The sequence below is a fragment of the Saccopteryx bilineata genome, chromosome 9 (genome assembly GCF_036850765.1).
Source record: "Saccopteryx bilineata isolate mSacBil1 chromosome 9, mSacBil1_pri_phased_curated, whole genome shotgun sequence".
Lineage (NCBI taxonomy): Eukaryota > Metazoa > Chordata > Mammalia > Chiroptera > Emballonuridae > Saccopteryx > Saccopteryx bilineata.
The window spans coordinates 42348202-42370625 of NC_089498.1; the positions used below are offsets into that span (position 1 = coordinate 42348202).

Below are 22424 nucleotides of genomic sequence, written 5' to 3' on the forward strand. Positions count from 1 at the left end.
CAAGTTCAAGGGGGCTTGTAAGACAGATGTCAGCAGGTGCTGGATCCCAGAAGGCTCTGAGGGTTGGGCTGAGGAGCTGACCAGGAGCAGTGGAGAACCATGGAGAGTTCTATGTAGGGGAAAGATAGGGTCCGGTTTGACTTTGGGAAGATCACTGTGGGTGGGGAGACAGGCTGGAAGACCAGGACTGGACCAGGACAAGGGTGGCGGAAGTAGGAGGAGAGTAGCTATAAGCAGAGTAGAGATGGTAGTGACCAATAGGCTGTTTATTTCCCCCAGGGGGTGGGAACACTGGGGAGATGACAGGTGAGGAAGGAGTCAAGAGCCCTTCCCAAAGACATTTTCCAGGGAAAAGAAACCCATTGATGGAACAGTGGGTGGGAGCAGGTTTGAAAACAGTGCAGAGACCAGTGTGGGTCCCTGTGGATGTTCCTGAGCAGGCTGGAGACAGATGGTATAACTGCAGAGAACTGAGATGGTGCAGGAGGTACTGTGGTGAAGAGGAGGGAGAAGCCAGGGGCCCAGCCAGAGACTCATTAAAGAAAAGGGGAGAGACAAGAAAGAATGTAAGGAAACGGTGCAAGCAGAGGGAAGTAGGCCCAGGGACAGGGAGTTTCTAGCAGTTGGAAGCTTTTCACGTGAGGGTGTAACGAGCCTGTGGGTAACTTCCAGGAGCTGGCTGGGATGCCCATTACTGGGGAAAAGGAATGAACAAGTAAAAGAGTGGAGACATCTGTGAAGGGTGGAAGGTGCGACTGCCTGAGGTGGAAAAGATTTTTGACAGCTGTGTCAAGGACCTAGCAAGAGAATAAATAGGTGCTGTGGAAGGAGAGAGCCCAGAGGGTAGTGTAGTGATTAAAGCAGTGCTCTAGAGGTTGCCTATGATCACCTCCATCTTGCCTTTAAATGCTGTAACCCTAGGGAAAGAAATGGGAATTCATTCCCCCAAGGAGAGATTTTGAGTGCCTACTATGTACCAGGGTGTATTTTAGGAACTGGAGATAGTAGTCCTGAACAAATTAGCCCCTAAGTCGTAGGAATATAGGACTAAAGGGGCTCATAAAAACCAATTAAGATGATGCCACACCAAATTAAAAAGCAGTCACTGTGAGCTGGTTTATTACTGTTATGCAGACACAAGTGTGTTTTAAAAAAGAGCCCCCAGGCACCCCACCTCACAGGGGCTGTAGCTTCTACTCCCCATCAAAACCCCCCTGCGGGTGGGGGCTTCCCCAGTCCAGCACAGAGGACTGGGCCTAAGGACTGCTCCAGGAAGTCGGCCCCTTTGGGATGGGGAGGGGAGTACAGAGGGTCCCTCCAAGATTCGGGTGCCATGGTCTATAGGAGCAGACAGAGGTCAGGCTAGGACTCGGTTGCTCAGATGTCTTGGTGGCTGTCCAGACACGATGAGTCGTGTTCATCCCTGGCTGTGGTAGAGGCAGGGATGACTTAAAAGCAGCAGTCCCTCTAATAATAGAGCTCCTGGTCCCACCAGCCTGGTGGAGAGAAAACAAACTTAGTACTGGGGGGTTGGAGGGGGCAGGGGTTCAGAGGTTATGGCAGTTTGATTTGGAGGTCAAGTGTAGAAGATCAAGCAAAGGTCAGGACAGCTGCTCTGAGAACATTTCAGGCCCCCAGTCTCCACACTCACTCCCTGGGCAACAGCGAACTCCAAGTTTCCGGAGCTCATCATAGACGAAGATGAGGAGGCCAAAAGGCATGGGGACCAGCCACCACTGGAACCTGAAGGCACAAGGGAGATGGCATGGTGAAGGCTATCTCCAGATCTGTGTCCTGCATGCCCATCCCTCTACTCAGGCCTCATGACCCTTTACCGAATAGGCATGAAGTTGAAGATGTTGGGCATTCCAGGGCAGTAGCACAGGAAGCAGCCGATGCAGACCTGGAACACAATGGCAGTCACCAGTATCTTGTTCCTGCAGGTGGGACAGGGTGGAACAGGTTCAGACTGCCAGGCTCAGGACAAAGCCAGCCATCAGGAAGTGGGGGCCTCATAGAAATAAGGTACTGGGTCAGAGGAGGTCAGTCATTAGCAGCAGAGAGATGACCTAAATAAACATTTAGCACCAGAGTGGCCTGCACCTCTGCAACAGTGGCTGCTGGCCCTGTAAGCGTCAGCCCTTTAGTAATGAAACATGGGGGGGCCAGCTGAGAGGCATGTGGGGGAAGCTACTGACCATCTACCAATATTATCGATGTTAGCACCTGGCACTGGCACATTGCGCATTCGGTGCTGGTGTTTGCTGGCTGCAGGAAGCCCTAGTCAGGACCTAGTGGGATTTGGGACTAGGGCTTGAGGGCAGGGGACACCTGAAGAAGCCCTGCTGGAAGGTAGAGAGGCGGCGCGTCTTGCGAATGAGAACGTCAGCGATCTGGCACATCTCGATGCTGATGAAGAACACCGTGTAGCAAGTGTACTGCTGGTACAAGCGCTGCCCAAACGTCTGTGGGCCAGAGGAAACAAAAGCAGCCTGAGCCCAGGCGGAGAGCCTCTAGCCAGCTGGGCACTCAGGGCCTGGGGCCAGGAACCCTTAAATGCTCTTTCTCCTACATCAGAGTCTAGGGTGGGGGAAATGAGACGTACGGGATCCACCAGTTTGTGGGACCCCACATGGTGAGGCCCAGAAACCTTGGTCTAGCAGAGTTTGGATGTCAGTGCATGGGTAAATGACAGGTCGGGCCAGTCGCTTTCACTGTGAAAGAAGGGAGGTAGATTTTCCTGGGCATCCAAAAGAAGGGACCTGGGAAAAAGGAATTGGAATCCCAAAGCAGGATTTGCAAAGTCCAGGGCTCCAGGACACAGGCAGATGGCAAAAATAAGTGGGGCAAATGGGCATAGGGGGAACAGGGCACTTGAAAGGGTAGTCACTATTCAGTCCATTTCTTTATTGTAGCTATTTTTAATACCAGCTAATTGTGTAGGGAACTCGTCCTATGTTCCAGCTACCAAGTGCTTCACATGTATTATCTTACTTAACCCTCCCAATATTCCCGTGGGGTAGATTGGTGATAGCCAAACTTCGTGTGCATCAGAACCCCAGAAGGGCTTGTTAAAATACAGATTTCAGGCCCCACCCTCAGAGTTTCTTACCGCGGAGCTCTGGGGTGGGGACTGAGAATATGCATCAATCAAATAAGTTCCAATGTGATGCTGATGCTGCTGGTCTGATGGCCACCTGAACGTCACTGAGATAGACATCAGTGCACACTCTTCAGGTGAGGAAACTGAGGCACAGTGAGGCAAAGCGACTTGCCCAGAGTTACACAACAGTGAGGAACAACAGCACACCATGAATCCAAGGCAGTCTGGCTCCAAGGTCTACATTCTTCACCATGACAGTAAAGGTTTAAGGGGAATATCCTGATCTGTAACTCTACAGGGCCTGCAAACCAGGTCCGGCCTCTCTGTGCTACAAACCTTCATTACAGTTGGCCACACATGCGTATATTTTGAGGTGATGCAGGAAAAATAACAGAGTACAGCCTGGTTCCACATCTGAGATGTTGTGTTACTCTCAGGGCAGGGAGAGGGCCCATCTATAGCTAGGGTCATCAGAATCAGGAGTTTAGAGCTTGATACATTTATGGGAAAGGACTTTTACCCCAGAACTGGCAGAGAATTTGGTGTCCGGGATGCTCTGGCTGAGCTCAGTTGCGTGCCTACCATACACTAGATAGGCGGCATTAGAAATGAGGGAGTCCTGGAACTCACCCACTCTTGACCATAGCTGTCCTGCAGATCTTGTAGGTGGTGGTTCTCCCATTGCGGCCGCAGCCCCACACACAGCAGTGGGAACCAGCCCTCCTGGGCCATGGCTGTGAAGTAGTCCGTGAAGCCGGCAAATGACTGGATGGCACCTGGAAGAAGCAGGGAGACAAAGATGGGAGACAAACAGGGACACGGGGAGAGAAGTGGGCACAGGGAAAGACAGACATAAGCAGAGAGGGACACAGAAATGGTGACAAGAATGACAGGAACATAGTGACAGACAGGGAGAGACAGACAAGGGCCCCAAGAGAGACTGGTGACACAACAGGCACAGAGAGTGACAGAGACACCTGGAGAACTTAAGAATGATGGAAGGCAATAACCCAGAGACAGGATCATGGATAACAAAGTCAGAAACGGAGAAAGAACACAGGGGACCATAGAGACCATTATGTGCACATTAGGACTCAGAATGACAGAGACCCAGGATCAAATGCAGACACTTAAGATCCTGAACAAGCTAGAGCCCCAGTTAGAGACCCTCAAGGCAGATAAGCAGCCCTGCAGGAGAGTCACAAGCTTCCCATGAACACTCACCGATCTGGAAGTAGGAATAGGCAGCCAGGGGCTCATTGACCAATCGGTCACGCTTCGGGTTTCGTGGACGCAGGTGCATGATGTCACTCTCAGCCTTCTCATATGCCAGGGACACAGATGGGAACTTGCCAGGAGTGGAAGGAACCTGGGTTAAGCGTTTGCCTGGGCTCCTATCCCCTACTCTCCAGATCTCTCCTCTCTACTGCCAGTGGGCAGGGATAGGGCTGAGGCTAGGAGGCAGGACCTACAGGGACCACACAGCTACACCTGCCTGGACAGCCTGGGTCCAACTGCCCTATCAGTGGTGTTGTCATATCTACTCCACATCTGTCCTGGTGTCCAGGTCCATCAGAACATCTGCATTTATCTACACTATTGCATGTTCTCTCCCTGTCTCTTCCTTGTTGCTGCCTCCTCCTGCACTTCCTCCTCCCTGTCTTCCTCTGGAGTACTCTGGTCTTGGCCCTTCTCATTCTCTCCCCTTGTTTCTTTGTCCACCTCTGGCCTCTTTCTCTGTGACAGTGTCTCTGCTTTTGTGTCTTTATCCCTGTCTGTATGTCTCTGTCACCATCTCTGGTTCTCCGTATCCCTTCTGTCTCTCTATATTCTCCTCCCCACCTCCCACCCTGTATGTATGTGACTACGGAGTGGCAGCAGAGTGTACTGATGGAGAGCACGAGCTCTGGGCCATCTGATTGCCTGGCCTCTAATCCCAGCTGTGCCACTTATTAGCTGTGTCCTGGGGCAAGCTACTCAACCTACCTATGCCTCAATGAGCTCATGAGTGAAATAAAGATGATAAATAAAGCCCATGACACTGAGTGGTTATGAGGACAAAAGTACACAAATTAATGTGTGCCTGGCCCAGACTATGCATTGTGTAAGTTGTTGAATAAACATGTCAACATGGCCAGCATTGGCTATGTTGGTGCCTGTATCTGTGGCTATTTCCCATCTGTCTGCTTTGGGGTCTATCTGATGGTATCTATTTGTTTTACCCTTTGAGAGATGTCTGTCTTACTCCAAGTATAGCCAGACATCTGTATCTGGTAATATCTTTGTTTATCTGAATACATGGGTTTTATCCATACCTGAGTGTCCATCTGTGTATCCACATCCATAGTTCTGTGTCTACCTGTCTGTTTGCCTGTGCTTCCACATCTGTTATACATATCTTATCTGTTGATCTGTGTCCATGAGTATCCATGGTGGTTTCTGTCTATGTGCACTACCTATGGGCATGTGTGGGTGGGGGCATTGGGACTATAGACTCACAATGTCAGTGCAGAGTTCTATGAAGAGGATGGTGATGCACCCGAGGGGCAAAGGCACACTGACAGTGATGTAAATGAGGTATGGCGTTAGTTCAGGAATGTTCTTGGTCAGTGTGTAGGCAATGGACTTCTTCAGATTGTCAAAGATCAGTCGGCCTATGGGAATACAGCAGGCACCTTAGCCTCCTCACAGCCCACTTCCTCTGTACCCACACTGCCTGCCCTTGTCTCTGACCCAGCCCAGACCCTGCTCCACGCCCGTCACAATGGAGGCGAAGTTGTCATCCAGCAGGATCATGTCGGCTGCATTTTTGGCAGCATCCGAGCCAGCAATGCCCATGGCCACGCCAATGTCTGCCTTCTTCAGGGCTGGGGAGTCATTCACACCATCCCCTGTCACAGCCACTATTGCACCCTGCAGGGAATGGTGGTAAGTGAAAGGCCATCCCCGGGCCAGCCCAGCCCAGCCCATCTGCCCATCTTCATCAGCAGGGTCGCACCAGTCGCTGGCAGCTCTCCACAATCACTAGCTTCTGCTGGGGACTGGTGCGAGCAAACACCATCTCAGGGTGGGTGCGCAGCACCTCGACCAGCTCTGATGGGTCCATGTCCTTCAACTGCATGCCATTGATCACGCAGGCACGGGCATCCCTGGGGAGGAAGATGGGAGGGCATAGTCTGCATAAGCTATGGGAGGAACCATGGGGAAGGCTGAAGGTGGCTTACTTCCGATTAACCTGGTCCACAGGCACACGGAGGCGGGCAGCAATGTCCTCCACTGTCTCACTGCCTTCTGAGATGATGCCCACGCTGGCCGCAATGGCCTTGGCGGTGATGGGATGGTCACCTGTCACCATGATTACCTGTGCGGAGGACCAGCAGACCTTTGACCCCTTTGGATCACCCCAATCTCCCAGTCTTCCCTGGTGATACACTCATTCATTTATTCAACCAATTGTGACAACCTTCTATGTGCCTAGGAAATAGCTGGGACAAAACAGACAAAATTCCTGTGCTCATGGAGATGACATTCTGATGTGGGAAACAGAAAAAATTTTAAATTAGAAATGAATGATATAGCATGTTAGAAGGAAGGGAAAAATTAAACTGGGTATAGGGGATGCAAGTATTGATTTAAAAAGAAGTGATAGTTCAATTTTAATTATGTTCAGAGAAAGCCTCTTCAAGAAGGTGACATGTGAGCAGACAGCTGAAAGGTGAGAGTTGGCCACATGGAAATCTGGAGGAAGAGTGTTCCTGACAGAAGAAACAGCCAGTGCAAAATGAGAGGGGTGAGAATGTGCCTGAACTATTGGAGGAACAGCAGGCAGACCAACATAACTGGAGAGGAGTAAACAAGAGGTAGAGGGCTAAGGAATGAGCTTGGAAAAGTAACGGTGCCCAGATCTTATAGGGTCTTACAGGCCATTGGAAAGACTTGGGTAATGCTTACTTAGCATTGGGTCCTCAACCCTTATTTTTGTCTTTAGGGAATCACCCCTCCTGTCAGCTTGAAGTTGAAGTCCCCAGCCAAGACTGGGCAAGTAAGCCCAGACCTGGCTAAACAAGGTATTTCATCCACTAGCCACAGCAACTAGTTCAAGGATAAATATGTGACCCAGTCTAGTGTAACTGCAAAAGAGGCACTCTTTCTGTGGGTGGCTAAACAGGTAAGTTGGAGCTGCTGGGTGGTGGTCACCTTTGTCTACCAAAATGGAGGGAATGCTTGAGAATAAAGCCAGCAGAGAGAAAAACAGAGCTGACACATGAAGAAAGGCAAATTCTTAATGACAATGAACACTGGGATCCAGCTATATCTGAAGCTTCATTCCTCATAACTTTATTTTCATGAACCAATATGTTCCCTTTTTGGCTCAAGCTATTTTCAGATATCACAGTGTTCCTCATCCCCAAATACTCCCGTTCTCTGTTCTCGCCCCTGCCTGGTCCTTTCCCAAGTGGCATACCCGGATGCCTGCTGTACGGCACTTGAGCACAGCATCAGGGACGGTGGCCCGGGGTGGATCTATCATGGATACAAGTCCTGCAAAGCACAGGCCGCTAGTTGGAAAGTTCATGGCATCCACATCAAAGGCATAGCCGGGTGGGTAGTCCTTCTCACTCAGGTAGAGCTGGCAGAAGCCTGACAAAAAACAAACAAACAAACAAAAAACAAAACACACACACACACAAAACAGGAAAGTCAGAGAGGAACCCTGGGTGTACCCTTCGCTAGCAAGGCCAGGTATTGAGCAAAATAACCAGGCCCCTTGCACCAAGCACCCGTGGATGCCTAACCCTGTGCTGAATCCTTCATTCATATTATCTGAATTCATCCTCACACCCACTCTATGAACCTACTAGTATCCTCACCTTACAGATGATAAAACTGAGGCTTAGAGAGTGGACAGTTCTTGCCAGTGGTCACACAGCAAGTAAAATGACAACTCCAGAATTGAACCACAGGTCTGTGCCTTCCACAATTGAGGCAGGGGTTGGGGAAGTTTAAGGAGTCAAGACAAAATTGGAGGAGGTCAGCGGTCAGGACAAGGATTAAGGAAAGTCTTGAGGCAGGGACTGAGGAAGGTCAAAGAGTCAAGAGGAAGACTGAAAGTTGGAGGTGAACGCAAAGGTAGGGCATCAACTGGGACAAGAGTTCGGAAAACCAAGGGGTCACAGGTCAGGTCAGGATAGGTAAGGTCCAGGTGAGGAGGACAGGTCTGAAGAGAATGGGTAAAAGCAGAACTGAAGATAGGGATCAGGAGTGAGATAGAGAAAGACAAAGGTGAGTGTGTAGACTGGGGCAGGTCAGCTGTCAATCAGGGCTGGGGAAGGGCGGGTCAGTGCTGTCCCAGAAGGACGGGCCTCGGTCTGCTCTAGCCTAGCTCCTCCTCCCACACCGGTTTACCGCTGCCCCGCCCTAGGGTTCTCACCTAGCACGCGCTCGCCCAGGCCTCCCAGGCTGAGATAGGCAGTCTGAAAGGCCTCACGCCATTGCTCGTCCAGGGGCAGCTCCTGGCCCTTGATAAGGATGGAGCTACAGCGCTCCAGCACGCGCTCGGGGGCGCCCTTCATCACCAGCACGTGCCGCGGATCCCGCGGATCCTCCAGGGTGTGAATGGACAGCTGTGGGCGGGGTAGGGACAGTGTTGTGGGGGAGGTCACGCGAAGGGGCGGGCTGACGGCGCAGGGGCGCCGCGGGAAGTCTTGGCAGCATAAGGTTGGGGTCGGGCAGGTCCTCGCTGGGGGCCGAGGTTTGGGGCCGGGCTGTAGATAGGGGCCGGGACTCGGGGGATTTGAATTGCGAGCTACCACCCACCGCAGACCTGGCAGCCGAGAGCAGAAGAGGCTGTGAAGTAAGGCCCGAGAAGTGGGTGAGAGAGAGGACACTAAGGAGCGAAGCCCCGCGGCAGGCGTGGCCGGATGTGGGCGGGGCCTACAGTGAGGGGCTTGCTGTGGGCGGGACCGGGCCTCGGGCTGAGCCGGGCCGGGCGGGGTTCACACCTGGAACTTGTTGGTGGAGTTGAAGGGGATCTCGCAGACTTTGGGGAAGCGCTCCCGGTAGCCCATAGCGTTGCCCAGCGTCAGCTCCGAGAATTTTAGCAGCGCTGTCTCAGATGCGTCCCCGATCACGATGCGCTGGAAGCGGGGGCTGCTGTCAGGTGCGAGCCGGACTGCACCAGGCTCCGGGTATCCGCCGTGTTCCCTCGACTCTCACCTTTGGCACGGGCACCGCGTCCTGGCCCGACTTGAAGGCAGCACGGTTGCACAGGGTGAGCACGCGGCACAGCGCCCTCCATGTCTCTGAGGACTGGTCAAATGTCTGCCCTGGAGAACAGACGTCCATGCTGGGCCCGCGAGGGGACTAGACTCTGCACCAGACCCAGAGCGGCAGTTTAACCACACCACAACGGAGCCCCTCCGCCTAGATTTGGGACAGGATTCCCCTCCCCAGACTTGAGTGGAACCTAAACCCTTGCTTCATACCCCGAGACAGAGCCTGCTCTCCAGACCCACTATTGAGTCTGCTATGAGAGTCCTACGAGACTCCATACCAAGTCCTTTACAAACCTAGATCTTAGCCTCCTCCCTGGACCCTGGACCCTGGACCCTGGACCTAGAGGATAGAGTTCCTCTCCATTAATGCAAAGCCTTCCCCAGATTCCCTTCAGTAGCCTCTGAGCTCCCATCTAGGACTCCACCATCTGCCAGTTTCTGCAGCAGCCCCTGTCTCCTCCCACTTCCAAACCTGACTGATCTTCCGTAGTGTCAGCTGAGTGGATGTGGTTGTCAAACCATAGATGGGACACAGTCATGCGGTTCTGAGTGAGGGTTCCCGTCTTGTCAGAGCAGATCACTGATGTGGAGCCGAGGGTCTCCACTGCTTCCAGGTTCTTGACTACACAGTTCTTACTGGCCAGCCTCTTGGCTGTCAGAGACAGACAGACCTGGGGAAAGGGAGAGAAAACCCAACGCAGGGACCACCCCTTGCTTTCAGTTCCATCTCCCTCTGCTCAGCGTTGGGAATCTTAACCCCAGCCACACAGAACTGAGTATGCAGCATTTCTTCACAAAACCCAGGCTTTTTCTTGCCTCTATGCTTTTGTCCAGACTGAGCTTTCTACTTGGGATGCCTCCTCAATTCACCGAGATAAACATAGCCGGGCATCTCTCTAATCTGCCTAGCTGAGGTTCTGTAAATTCTCCTATCAACAGAATCAAAATGAAAAAATCAACATTCCCTCAGCCTCCTCTGAGCTGGTAATTGAAGGTTGTCCACACCATCAAGCCTCAGCCTCCTCCAGTCAAGGACCCTGCCTGTTCATCTGCGTCCTCAGCATGTAGCACAGACCATGGCCCACAGTAGCCTCAGTGAATGTTTGCTTAGTAGATGGAGAGATGGGAGTGGGGGTGAAAGAGGGACATTGAGAAGGTGGGTAGGAGGAGGGGATGGACAGATAGAGGGTGGAGGGAAGCCTGGATGAATGTGCAGATGGACAGCCCTATAAGCTTTCTCCACCCCTCTTCTACCTTTCCAACTCACTGTGACAGTGGCCAGCAGCCCCTCGGGCACATAGGCTACCACAATGGCCATGAAGAAGACCATGGCCCGCAGGAAGGTGTAGCCGATACACATGGCCACCACAAAAAATGTGGCACCAAAGAGGATAGCCAGGCCTGCGATGATGTCCACAAAATGTTCAATCTCGATAGCAATGGGTGTTTTCTCATTTTCTACTCCAGATGCCAGTGATGCGATGCGCCCGATGATGGTGCGGTCGCCTGTGCTCACCACCAGGCCCTGTGCTGTGCCTGCAGTGGGGCCAAAAGGGTGACTCAGAGCTGGGAGGGCAGTAGAGGGGATGTGCACAGCAGTGTGAACGGAAGGGGCACACAGTAAGGTGAGACAGTGGAGGCAGTGTGACCTGGGAAGAGGGTAGCAATAACAGGAGCTAGAGAGGTAGTATGACCTAAATAAGTGGCAGTCACGTGCAGTGGAGGCAGCGTGTCTCAGAATGTAGCAGAAGAGGGTCAGCGGAGGCAGAGATGGTAAGTGCTGAGGCAGTGGGGTCAGCTGGGTGGGCAGACAGGGGCCTCACAGACCCTCAAGGCACATGGTAGAGAAGAAGGCGATGTTGCGGGTCTCCAGTGGGCTCTCGTGTGTACACTCCGGTGAGCGGGTCTGTGGCTCAGACTCTCCAGTCAGCGAGGAGTTGTCCACCTTGCAGCCCTGGGCCTGGAGGATGCGGATGTCGGCTGGCACGCGATCCCCACCTTTCATCTCCACCAGGTCACCCACCACAAGCTGATCTGCATTGATCTGGAACTTGTCCCCGTCTCGGATCACAGTTGCTTGCTGTGGGGCAGGGACAACTGAGTTGAGGTGGGCAGCAGGTGGGGCGCGGAAGTTGCTAAGTGCAATGGGGATGTGGGGAGGTGGACAGGGAGACAAGCTGAGGACCTGAGGGGAGAGATGGAGGCCAAGGACAAAGGGCAGGTGCGGCCTGAACGGAGGGGGCCACAGATGCCAGGAGCCTGCCTGAGCTGGTATGGGGTCTCTGGAATCTGAAGTGGGGGACTGGAGGACCCACCTGGGGCACAAGATTCTTGAAGCTGGCAATGATGTTGGTGCTCTTAAATTCCTGATAGTAGCCAAAGCAACCAGTGACCACAACCACTGCAATTAGGGCCACTGCCAGGTACAGCTGGGGGCAGATAGGTGGAGGATGGCTGGTGAGTACAGGCTGGAAACTCCCTGTATGCGGCCACCTGCCTGCTTCCTAGTCCCCTGATATTCTCAGGGTTAAACTTCCACCATAATTTTCCCCACTCTACTAAGAAGCTTCATGCACTATTCCCTGTGGCCTTCGTCTCCTATCCTTATAGTCTTCATATCCCACATTCAACTGCACTGTTTTCTCAAGGGTCTGTGTCCTTGTGTCCCTGGATCACATATTCTCTGGCCCCTAATCCTAGGTCTCCCATATTCTCATATCCCGACTTGTGCCCCATGCCACCATGCATCTTGATCCATATGTGTTCCCTTTTCCTGTGTCCTCCAAGTCTTGGTTTCCACATGTCCACTGCCATTTGTCTCCTGGTGTTCCCATGTCCTATATTTCCTGTGCTCCAAGTTTCATATTCTGTTTTCATAATTTGCCTGCTTTCTCTGTGTCCCCAATAGTTCCTGTGCCCTCGTGTCCCCGTTCCATTTATCTGTGCGCTGTTGATCTTATTATGCTTCATATTCTGTGATCTCCATGATCAGTGTCTCAGGTTCCAAATTACAAGTCCCTGTGTCCTGTGTCTTCCATGTCTATGTACTTCTGAGTCCCCACTCTATGTCACATTCAATGTCAAATGTCCCTTAGTCCCCATGTCTCTTGTCTGACCTCTGTTATACATCTAATGCCCTCTTTCCTGCCCCTTGATATTTTCTGTGTCTCTATGCTCTGTGTCTAATGTCTTATTTCTCTCCATGCACTGTGTCCTGAGTTCTGTGTACCTTATGTCCCTATCCCCTTGTGTCCCATGCCTGAGTCTCAATGTCCCCTGTGCCCTCTGTCCTTGATCTGTCCCATGTCCTCTGCTGCCCAAGTCTCATATCTTAAGTATTGCATTTATTTGTCTTTGTATCCCCAGGTGGCGATACATTCTCCAGTGTCTCCTGTGACCTTGAGTCTGTTCCTATCCAAATGTCCTTCACCCCTCCCCCATGACCATGTCTTGGAACTGCAGTTTTGTGTCTCTGTATCCCCACCCTATGTTCCTGGTATCTTGAATCCCCATGCTTAATGTTCTCTGTACTCCAGATACCTGTGTCTGTCCTCCAACACCCACCACTCACATTGTCATTGGTGGTGAGGTCATCCTCACTGGCCTGGATGCCAAACGCAATGAGGCAGATGGCAGCAGCTACCCACATGAGGCACTGCAGACCACCTGCCAACTGCCTTGCAAACTTGACATACTCCGGGGTACCCTTGGGTGGCCGCAGAGCATTGGGCCCATCCCGCAGCAGCAGTTCCGCAGCCAAGCTGGCAGACAGGCCCTGGGGACAGAGTGGGGTGGGTGTCAGTGGCTGCGAAGGGCTTTCCTCTCCTGATACACTCCTTGGGGGTTTGGGGTACTTTTCTGTCTCTCCCCCTTTCTTTCTCTCTCTGCTCCCCCATCTGTCTTGCGCCTCTTCATTTCTTTCTCCGTCTTTGTCTCTGTTCCTGCCCCTTCCCCCTTCCATTCTTCTCTCTTATCTTTCTATCTCTGTCTTCCTGTTGTCTCTGCCCCTATTTCTTGCCCATCTCCCTGCCTCTCTTTCTGTTTCTATCTGCCTCTCTTCTTTTCCTCCCTCTCTTCCTCCCTCCTCCCTCCATCTCTGTCTTTGCGTGTGTGCTTGGCCCTTTCTCTCTAATGCATTTCCCGCCTGCCCCCCTCACCCCTCACCACCTTTTCCCTTCTGTCTACCACTTTTCCCTCTGCCCAGAGCTCACCTTGGTCACACTGGTCTGGTATTTCTGTTCCAGCTCCGACACTGACAGCTGGTGGTCGTTCTGTGGGGAGGGGGGCAGGACATTCACTGTCCAGCTCTCGCTGGTTCCCACCCTGCCCCCCACCGAGCCCCCCAGCCCCAAGCTCACAATCTCCATCTCCTTCTTCATGTTCTCCAGCTTATCCTTCCTCTTGCCCCCTCCAGAGCCTGCCTTCTTCTTGCTCAGCTTGGCTGCCATGTCCCCACCAGGCCCAGGACCCAGCTCCACTGAGTACAGCTCGTAATTCTCCTGGGGACAGGGGTAGAGGAAAGGCATCACATCCCACCAGAACCCCTGCTCCAACCTCCAATCTCCCTCCCCCAAGCCGTGTCCCCAGGCTATACTCACTGCCTTCCCCATGGTCCTCCCTCCTTTGTCTGGACCAGCCCTGATATACCCAGGGAAGAGGAGGTGGGGCGGGACTGGCCTGATTATAGCTGATTACATGGCTCCTTGGGATGACCTCTAGGGCTGGGCAGCTTAGGCATTCCTGACTGGTCTACCCAACCCGCCCAGACCCCATTGCAGCCTAGGAGGGAACAGGTGGGACTACCCATAGAAACAAGAAAAGAGGTAAACATGTGCCATTATGTGCTAGGCACTGTGCTGAGAATGTCCATGTGTTAACGTATAGAACCTCACAGCAACCCTTTGAGGTGACTACTGTCCTTGCCTTGCCTTACAGATGGGGAAACTGAGGCACAAAGAGGTGAAGTCACTTGCTCATGCCCCCAAGATAGGATGTGAAAGAGTCAAAACTCAGAACCGGCTCGGTTGGCTGCAGTGTCCATTTTTAGACCACACTGCACATGCCGCACCCGGAGAGGGAGAGGGAGAGGAAGAGGAAGAAGGAGAGGGAGAGGGAGAGGAAGAAGGAGAGGGAGAGGGAGAGGGAGGGCTCTCCCAACAGTCGCTGGAACGCCAGTGTTTAGGGGATACTTACCACATGCTGGGTCTTCCCTGTGTGCTTTGTGAAAATATTTCATTAGCTCCTCATAACATCCCTGTAAAGTGATGTTCCACTGTACAAATGAGGAAACTGAGGCACAGCTGGGTTAAGAACACTGCCTAAGGTTGTAATGAACAAGCATCAGGAGCAGGATTCCAGCCCAGGCTGGACCCAGGAGCCTGGCTCTCATAAGGGCTCACCAGTAGAAAACCCAACACGTCACAGCTGCAGTGCCAAGTATGTCCAGGTACTGCACGTATATAACCTCATGGATCCTTGCAACAAAACCCTGTGAGGGTGGCACTATCATTCCCATTGTGCAGAAGGGAATACTGAGGCTTAGAGAGGTTCAAGGAGAATTCCTAGAGGTTCTCCATACATCCAGCTATAGCCATCACAACTCTCAATCACTCCCCTGTCTCCACCCCAACCTGCCCAGATGGGGAAACCAAGGTACAAAGTAGAGAAAAGGTGTATCCAAGGGTCCTGGCTCAATCTTGGTGCTTGGTGCTTGGTGCTGGGTTTGAGGTCTGGGGGCCTCATCCCAATCCCACAGTCAAGGGGGATGGTGCCTCTGCAGGCAGCAGTGAGTGGCTGCACTGGTGCAATAGTGGGACCTTGATTATTTCCTGCTTGGGCCTCAAGGGTGGACATGTCTCCAGGAGCAGGTGTGGGTATATCTGATAAGATAATTGCCTTGGTGATGTCCTTCTCCTGTGGGGCAGGCCACCTGGGAAAGTCAAAGCACGTGAGTAGTCCCAGCTCCTCCGCACAGGCCACCCAGCTGGTCATCCCCTGCCTGTTACAGGAAACCCCAAAAGAGAGGCAGGTGGGGCCGCAGTCACGGACTGCCCTTACAATGTGTCCACTTGTTCACTGGGATTTCATCTCTCTGGCTCACACATGTAAAATAGCTTGTGTCACTTCTCTGCTTATAACCCTCTGGGGCTTCTCTTTTTTTCTCAGAATAAACACCACAATCGTTCCTGCAAGATCTCTTTCCAGCTCACCTCTCCTGGTTCAGTTTCTACTATGGTTCCACTAGCACTGGCCTCTTCTGGCCTCCTTGCTGTGCTTTGTATAGACCATAGTCCTTCATGCCCCAGGGCTTTTGCACTTGCAGCTTTTTCTGCCTAGTACTCTCTTCCTTAGATATCTGCATGGCTCTCTTACCTCCAGGTCTCAGCTCAAATGTTACCTCTTCAGAAAGTCCTCAACTGTATAATGCACCCCATCAGAGTCCATTCACTCACCCTGCTTTACTAACACCCCTTATCCCAATGTGACATTGTATTTGATTTTTGTTTGGTGACAATCTTGTTGCACTAGAAGGAAGACTGAGACTAGGCTGTGTTTACTGATGTCTGCTTAGCACCCAGAATAGTGCCCCAGACACACAGTAGATGCTCCATAAACATTCTTGAGTGTTGGACAGGCTCTATCATTGGTGGGGAATTTCATCAACAAACCTAGTCCACTGGGAAGGCCTTCAGGAAGTCTTAGTTATTGGGGAATTCCTCAGGCACCCCCTAACTGTCTCCAATCCTCCCACCCTAGCCCACCAGCCCACTACCCCTCAGAGTATCCAGGGCCTGGGGCAGATATGGGGATATGTCTGCACAGATTAGGGACCACATGACCTACATCACAGGTGCAGAGACTGAGGCACTGTCACTGGCAGCAGATGGCTGACCTGCAATATTGTGCAAACCTTTGTCAAAACTCAGGGACTGCCCTTCTCTGGGCTCTGCCTCATTTGTTTTAATTTCTCGGTTTTATTATTTTAATTTCCATCCTTTTATTTTAAATATTTCAAATCTACAAGTTACAGAAATAGTAAAATGACTACTTACCTACCCTTCACCTAAATTTAATGATTTTGCTACATTTACACTGGATGATAGATAGATAGATAGATAGATAGATGATAGATAGATAGATAGATAGATAGATAGATAGATAGATAGATAGATAGATAGATAGATAGAATGATTTTAAGTTTTGGCTGAATCATTTGAGAGTAAGTTGGAGACAGGATGCTTATCCATAAATACTTTGGCATGTATCTCTGGTGAATAAAGATGCTCCTTACATAACCACAGTCCAATGAGCAAATTCAGAAATTAACATTGATATGACATTACTAACGAATCTAGAGACTTTATTTGAATTTACCATGTTTCCCACTCAGGTTCTTTTCTTGGCCCAGGATCCAATCCAGGATTGCACTTTGCATTTAGCTGTCATGTCTCCTGAGTCTCCTCCAATCTGTGATTTTCTCAGTCATTCCTGTCTTTTATGACCTTGACATTTTGAAAGAGTATCGGTTATTATGTAGAATTTCCCTCAGTTGGGGTCTGTTGATGATTCCTCATGATGAGATTCAGGTTGTGCACTTTTGGCCAGAATGTACCATGATGTAAACCCTTCACAGAGCATCTTGTTAGGACAAACCTCATTTTTGAGTTTGGAAGAAGGTGGACATTTGGGGATATCAAGAGGCTTAGGGAATGACCAGAGGGCTATTCTATGATCTCCTTATTTTCTATTGAAAATATTGTCACAGCCATGCTGCCACTCAGCTGTACTGATGATTAAAGTAAAGGAAATAGCTACTGCCTGAGCCCCCAGACCCCCCTCACCTGACCACCTCAAGAGGCTGCTGGCCCAGCTCGACCCTGCGCCAGCCCCACAGCCTTGTCCATTCTGACTGGTCAGTGCCCAGCCCTGTTGACGGTTAAATATTTTTACCAGCCCCTTTGATTACACAGCCTTCTGATGCTCCTCAAGTTCTGTGTCTTTGGGGTGGGGGATTTATTTTCCTGTGAGTTCCTTTTTTTTTTTTCTTTTAAGAGGCAGGGAGAGAGAGAGAGAGAGACAGGCACATAGGAACATCGAGTTGCTCCTGTATGGGCCCTGACCGGGAAGTCAAACTGGCAATCTCCACACTCCGGGAGGATGCTCCAACCAACCATGCTATCTGGGCAGGGCTTAATTTTTATTTATTTTTAGAGAGACAGAAAGAGGAAGGGAGAGAGAGGGGAGAGGAAGGGGGAACATTTGTTGTTCTACTGAGTTGTACTTTTTTTTTTTTTTGGTTGCTTCCCATGTGTGCCCTGACCGGTGATCGAACCCACAACCTTATTGTTTTGGAACAGCGCTCTTAACCGACTGAGCTAACCAGCCAGGACCCCTGTGCATTTATTCTTTCATTATGTGTCCAAACAATCCTAAGCTGTGTCTGGGGGTCGACATAGGCTATTGCCCACAGGCAGGACCTGGGTAAAAAGGGGGGGGGGCGCCAACGTCTTTGGCACTCTGCAGTGGAACCTGGGTAGAATGGATCATGTAGTTTCAGGCCAAAATGACCTGGGGCCAGAGGCTTCTCGCAAGAATGTTGCAAGTGTGACTTGACCCATTTAGCACAGTGCTGCAAGATTTCTCTGAGCCAGGCCACATGGCTCACTGGAGACTTTTGAGAACAACAGTCAAAAACAATTTTTTTAATTTTTTCCTAAGATAGATAAGGCAGAAGACATGTTATTAAGAGGTTAACATTGAGTGGGTTTTCAGGGGAATTTGAACAAGTCTCCTGCAATCACGATGAAACATACTTTAGGGATTCAGCCCCTACAAGGCCTGACGCAACGTTTCCCTTTCATGCTGTAAGCCTCAGTGTGCCCCCGCCCACCCAGGCTTTGTGCTTGTCAAAAATAGCATGTCAAGACCTTGGCACATGCAGTTTCCTCTGCCTGAAACATTCACCCTGCATCCTCTCCATGTTCAGCTGCTCCTCCTCTTTCCTGTTCTAGTGCAGATGTTCCTTCCTCCAGGAAGCCTTCTCGGACCACCCACTGGGCTGGATCAGGTACCTCCCCTGGGCTGTTACAGACCCCAGGTTCTCCATCCCAGCTCTGACCTCTCTAATCTATCATTTCTCCATCGCAAGCCTGACCACTCTGGCTGTCATTATTTGGTGACATTACAGCTCCTGCTTGGACTCATGAGGACAGGATCCAGGATGTCTCAGTTCCTACAGTGCCCTGCATCGCCCAGGCTGTCCTTAGGGACTGTTTGCTGGGTGAAAGAACTCATTGTGACGTGAGTTTTGGTATGTGTTTGGTTTCTCTGATAAGATAGTGGAGTTAACAGTGCCCTTCACCTCCTGGGCAGGTCACCCCCACCACACCCCCATATGTTGAGAAGACTGAAGCTAGTGGCTGGGCAAGCAGGGACCTTTTTTCCTCCTCCTTAAGCTAGCATAGGAGCAGACAAGGGGTTGACAAGTGGGGGCAAGGTCTAGCCCAGCCTAGCGAAGCTGGCAGCCAGGTCTCCTGTGTTCTGTTCCTCTCCCACTTTTGTTCAGATGCAGAAAGGTCAACCACTCTTAGAAAATTGCCAGGCTGCCCTTATCTAGGATCTTAAAATAATAATAATTATTATTGTCATTATTTGTGACAGAAACAGAGAGAAAGAGAGAGGAAAAGATAGGGACAGACAGACAGACAGGAAGGGAGAGAGATGAGAAGCATCAGTTCTTCGTTGTGGCACCTTAGTTTTCATTAACTGCTTTCTCATATGTGCCTTGACCGAGGGGCTACAGCAGAATGAATGACCCCTTGCTCAAGTCAGTGACCTTTGGGCTCACGACAGCGACCATGGGGTCATGTCTATGATTCCACGCTCAAGCCAGCAATCCTACACTCAAGCTGGTGAGCCTGTGCTCAAGCCGGATGAGCCCACACTCAAGCCAGCGACCTTGGAGTTTTGAACCTGGGTCTTCTGCATCCCAGTTTGATGCTCTATCCACTGTGCCACTGCCTGGTCAGACTAGGATCTTAAAATTATATCCAGAATGCAACCATCTCTCCTTTTCCTCTGTTCCCACTCTGATATAACTTCCATCCTTTCTCTCATGGATATTGCAGCTTGCCTCCTCCCCAGTCTCCTTCTCTAGTCCCTGTACTCACAGTCTGCTCCCCATATGAAGACAGAGGTAGCTTATGAATGCAGAATCAGGTCAGGGCCCTCTGGGCTACAACTCACTCCTGGTAAAAGCTAAGTCCCCACATTGTTGCCTGACTTCTTAGTGGTCTGCCCAGTTGCCTCCCTAACCTCCCATCCCAATCTCCATTTGACCAGTTCCTTTCCAGCCACACTGGCTCCCTGCTGTGCCTCAGATATAGCAAACAGCCTTCTGCCTCCTGGCTTTTGCATATGCTTTTTCCTCTCCCTGGAATGTTCTTCCTCCAGATATCTTCATGGTTCCTTCTCTTCCTCTATCAGGTCTTTGCACAAAAGTTGCCTTCCTAGTGAGACCTCCTTGACTAATTAAAACTGTAGCCCACAATCCCCCTCCAGCTCTATCCATTTCCGTTACCTTCTTCACTTGCCTCCTATAACACTTACCACCCTCTGACTTACTATATGCTTTTTCTTACTGAATTGCTTGTATATTTTCTGAATCCCCAATAGAATGTGAACTCCATGAGGGCAGCGATGTTGTGTGATTATTTTGTTTGTTTTTGGTTTTTGGACTGATGTATCCCTATTGCCTAAAATGGCAAATAGTAAGTGCTTAATAAACTTTTGTTGACTAGATAAATCTCAGGGTCCCTGAGACACTCAACAGCATGCAGCAGCTTTCGTGGCCACAAAAAAACTAATATGAACATATAGCCCTAACTTGGAATGATGTTCTTTGTCCAACACAACCCCAACATAAATAGAGGGACAGATAAAATGACAAGAAACCGATGATAACAGCTGACACTCATTAAAACTCCTCGTGCTCATGCATAAAACTCCTGTCTTCCACGCTTTATATGTCTGAGCATGTTTCATCCTTACAATAACCTCACAAGAAAGGTATTGTTTTTATTTCTGTTTCACTGTGAAGAAACAGGTTCAGAGAAGTTAAATAACTTGCCCAAGATCACATAGCTAATAAGTGGCAGAGCCAGGATTGGAAGCAATGCAACTGGCTAGGGAGTCCTCACAAACCTTTGGATACACTGGCTCACACCAGGTACTTATTTGACAAACAGGTTCCTCATTAAAACTATCCTTCATTTAATTATTTACTGAATGTTTATTGAGCATCTATTATGTGCCAAGCTTTGTACTGAACACTGGGATTTGCAGTGAACAAAACAGTCATGGTCCTAGCCACAGTGCTTACATGCTAGGGAGAGAGACAGGCATTACTAAGTAATCAGAGAAATGAATATTTAATTGCAAATTGTGAGAAGAAGGTGAATAAAAATAACAGGAAACTTGAGGAGAAAGGCAGAGGGGAGGATCCTGAACGAGGAGTGAGGTATCATCAGAGGAGAATGTTTGAGGAAGGAACATTTGAGCTGGGGCTTTAAAGATGAGAAGACAGCAGGAATGATATAGATGAAGAAGGAGCAAACAGCCTTTGGTGGATGCAGGATAAGCTGCGTCAGGGTTGGCGTGTGGGAGGGCAAGAGGCAGGGGTGAGGTTAGTGAGAGAAAGGTGACAGACGTTGAGGACAGGAGTTTGTGCTGGGCCTTGTAGGCCAGGGTAAAGGGTTAGCATTTCAGTCTAAGAGCAACTAGGACACGGGCATAGTCAGGACTGAGCTTTAGGAAGATGCCCCTGGCAGCCACAGGAGGGTGGATCAGAAGAGACTTAGATTAGAAACCCAGGGAGGAGATTGGAAAAGGGACCTCTGGGAGAGGAGTAGCAGAGCTGGAAAGAGTACATACAGTCTGATCTCATGAGGACATAGGCTGGGGGAGGAGGTACCCAGGGGAGACCCAGGACTTCAGACTGGGGGTAGTGAGTCTTCCCCTGACATAAGACCGTAGAAGAGAGGCAGGTCTGAGGGAGTTCTGAGGCCACTGTAGGAACCAAGGGACTTGCAGACAGCCAGAAGGCTGTGGGACAACTGGGGCTTGGATCTTACAGGAAAGGCTGAAACTGGGAACTGAGATGAGGCCCTTGTCAGTGCAGAAAGTTAAAGTGAAGCGACAGGCGTCTGAGACAAACCTCTGTCAGGGGTGAGGAGAACAAGCAGGTAAGGGCAGGGCCAGGACACAGCGCTGGAAGTCACACTGTTAAACATGAACGTACAGTTAGAGGTGTGAAGAGAATCAAGAGGCACCCAGGGTGGCTCTGGATGCAGAGAAAAAGGAAGCCTCGTGAAGGAGGGCAGGTTCAGCAGCGCCCCGTGTTCTGAATGCCCCCAGTGCCCAGCAGAGTGCACACCACACAGCACATAGTTCCATATTTGCTGAATGAAGGTATGGATGGAGGAGTCAAAGGCAAAAACTCAAAACTCACATAGATTTTTCATACAAACAATGAGAACTCAAGGGCAGCATTTTGTTCATAGGGCAGGCTGACACCTCATTTCTCAACCCTGACAAGGAGGCTTGATAAAATCGGAGAGTTGGAAAAAAGTATTCTGGGATGGAAGAGTATGCAGATTCAGAATGGGGTTCAAAAACGAAGGTTGAGGGGTAGGTCTCTTGATCCAGTCGTCCAGTCTGGGAGCTGAAATTTTGGGTGGGGTGTGAGTGGGAGGAGGATGGGACTTCTTCAGTCAAGGCTTCTTCCAACTTCCTGCCAATTAGAAAAGGACAGTCAATAAGTGTGACTGAACCAGCCTAACAGAAAAAGTAAGATGGACCCTACCGACTGTCAGCCAATCGGTAAAGAGAAGAGAGGTGGGGCGGGCCTGCATAATCAGGATGGCAGGACCAACCAGGACACACTCTGTGCACTGTCAGCCAATCATGACAAGAGAGTAAAATGATGGGGCTGGACCAGCATCTAGCCAGAGGAAATTGCTAGGCACACCCCCTTGGCTCTCTAGCCA

At 50.6% G+C, this 22424-nt stretch overlaps 1 protein-coding gene across 1 annotated transcript; it reads right to left on the reverse strand.

Moving 5' to 3' along the window:
• Nucleotides 1-1106: 1106 nt before the first annotated feature.
• On the reverse strand, nucleotides 1107-14013 carry ATP4A (ATPase H+/K+ transporting subunit alpha). Its single transcript, XM_066242346.1, has 22 exons — nucleotides 13977-14013; nucleotides 13737-13877; nucleotides 13590-13649; nucleotides 12950-13153; nucleotides 11694-11807; nucleotides 11206-11458; nucleotides 10646-10914; nucleotides 9851-10049; nucleotides 9320-9429; nucleotides 9106-9240; nucleotides 8535-8727; nucleotides 7569-7744; nucleotides 6328-6464; nucleotides 6102-6252; nucleotides 5848-6016; nucleotides 5603-5757; nucleotides 4328-4451; nucleotides 3734-3879; nucleotides 2332-2465; nucleotides 1836-1937; nucleotides 1652-1743; nucleotides 1107-1496 (listed from the first exon to the last, which is right to left on the reverse strand). Exons 1-22 carry the CDS (start codon nucleotides 13986-13988, stop codon nucleotides 1468-1470), a joined length of 3105 nt encoding a protein of 1034 aa, XP_066098443.1. The 5' UTR covers nucleotides 13989-14013; the 3' UTR covers nucleotides 1107-1467.
• Nucleotides 14014-22424: the final 8411 nt, after the last annotated feature.

Coding starts and splice junctions, on each gene's coding strand:
- ATP4A (XM_066242346.1), bottom strand. Junction 6,253..6,327: donor GTGGACCAGGTTAATCGGAA/GTAAGCCACCTT, acceptor CTTCCTCCCCAG/GGATGCCCGTGCCTGCGTGA. Junction 6,017..6,101: donor TGGAGAGCTGCCAGCGACTG/GTGCGACCCTGC, acceptor CATTCCCTGCAG/GGTGCAATAGTGGCTGTGAC.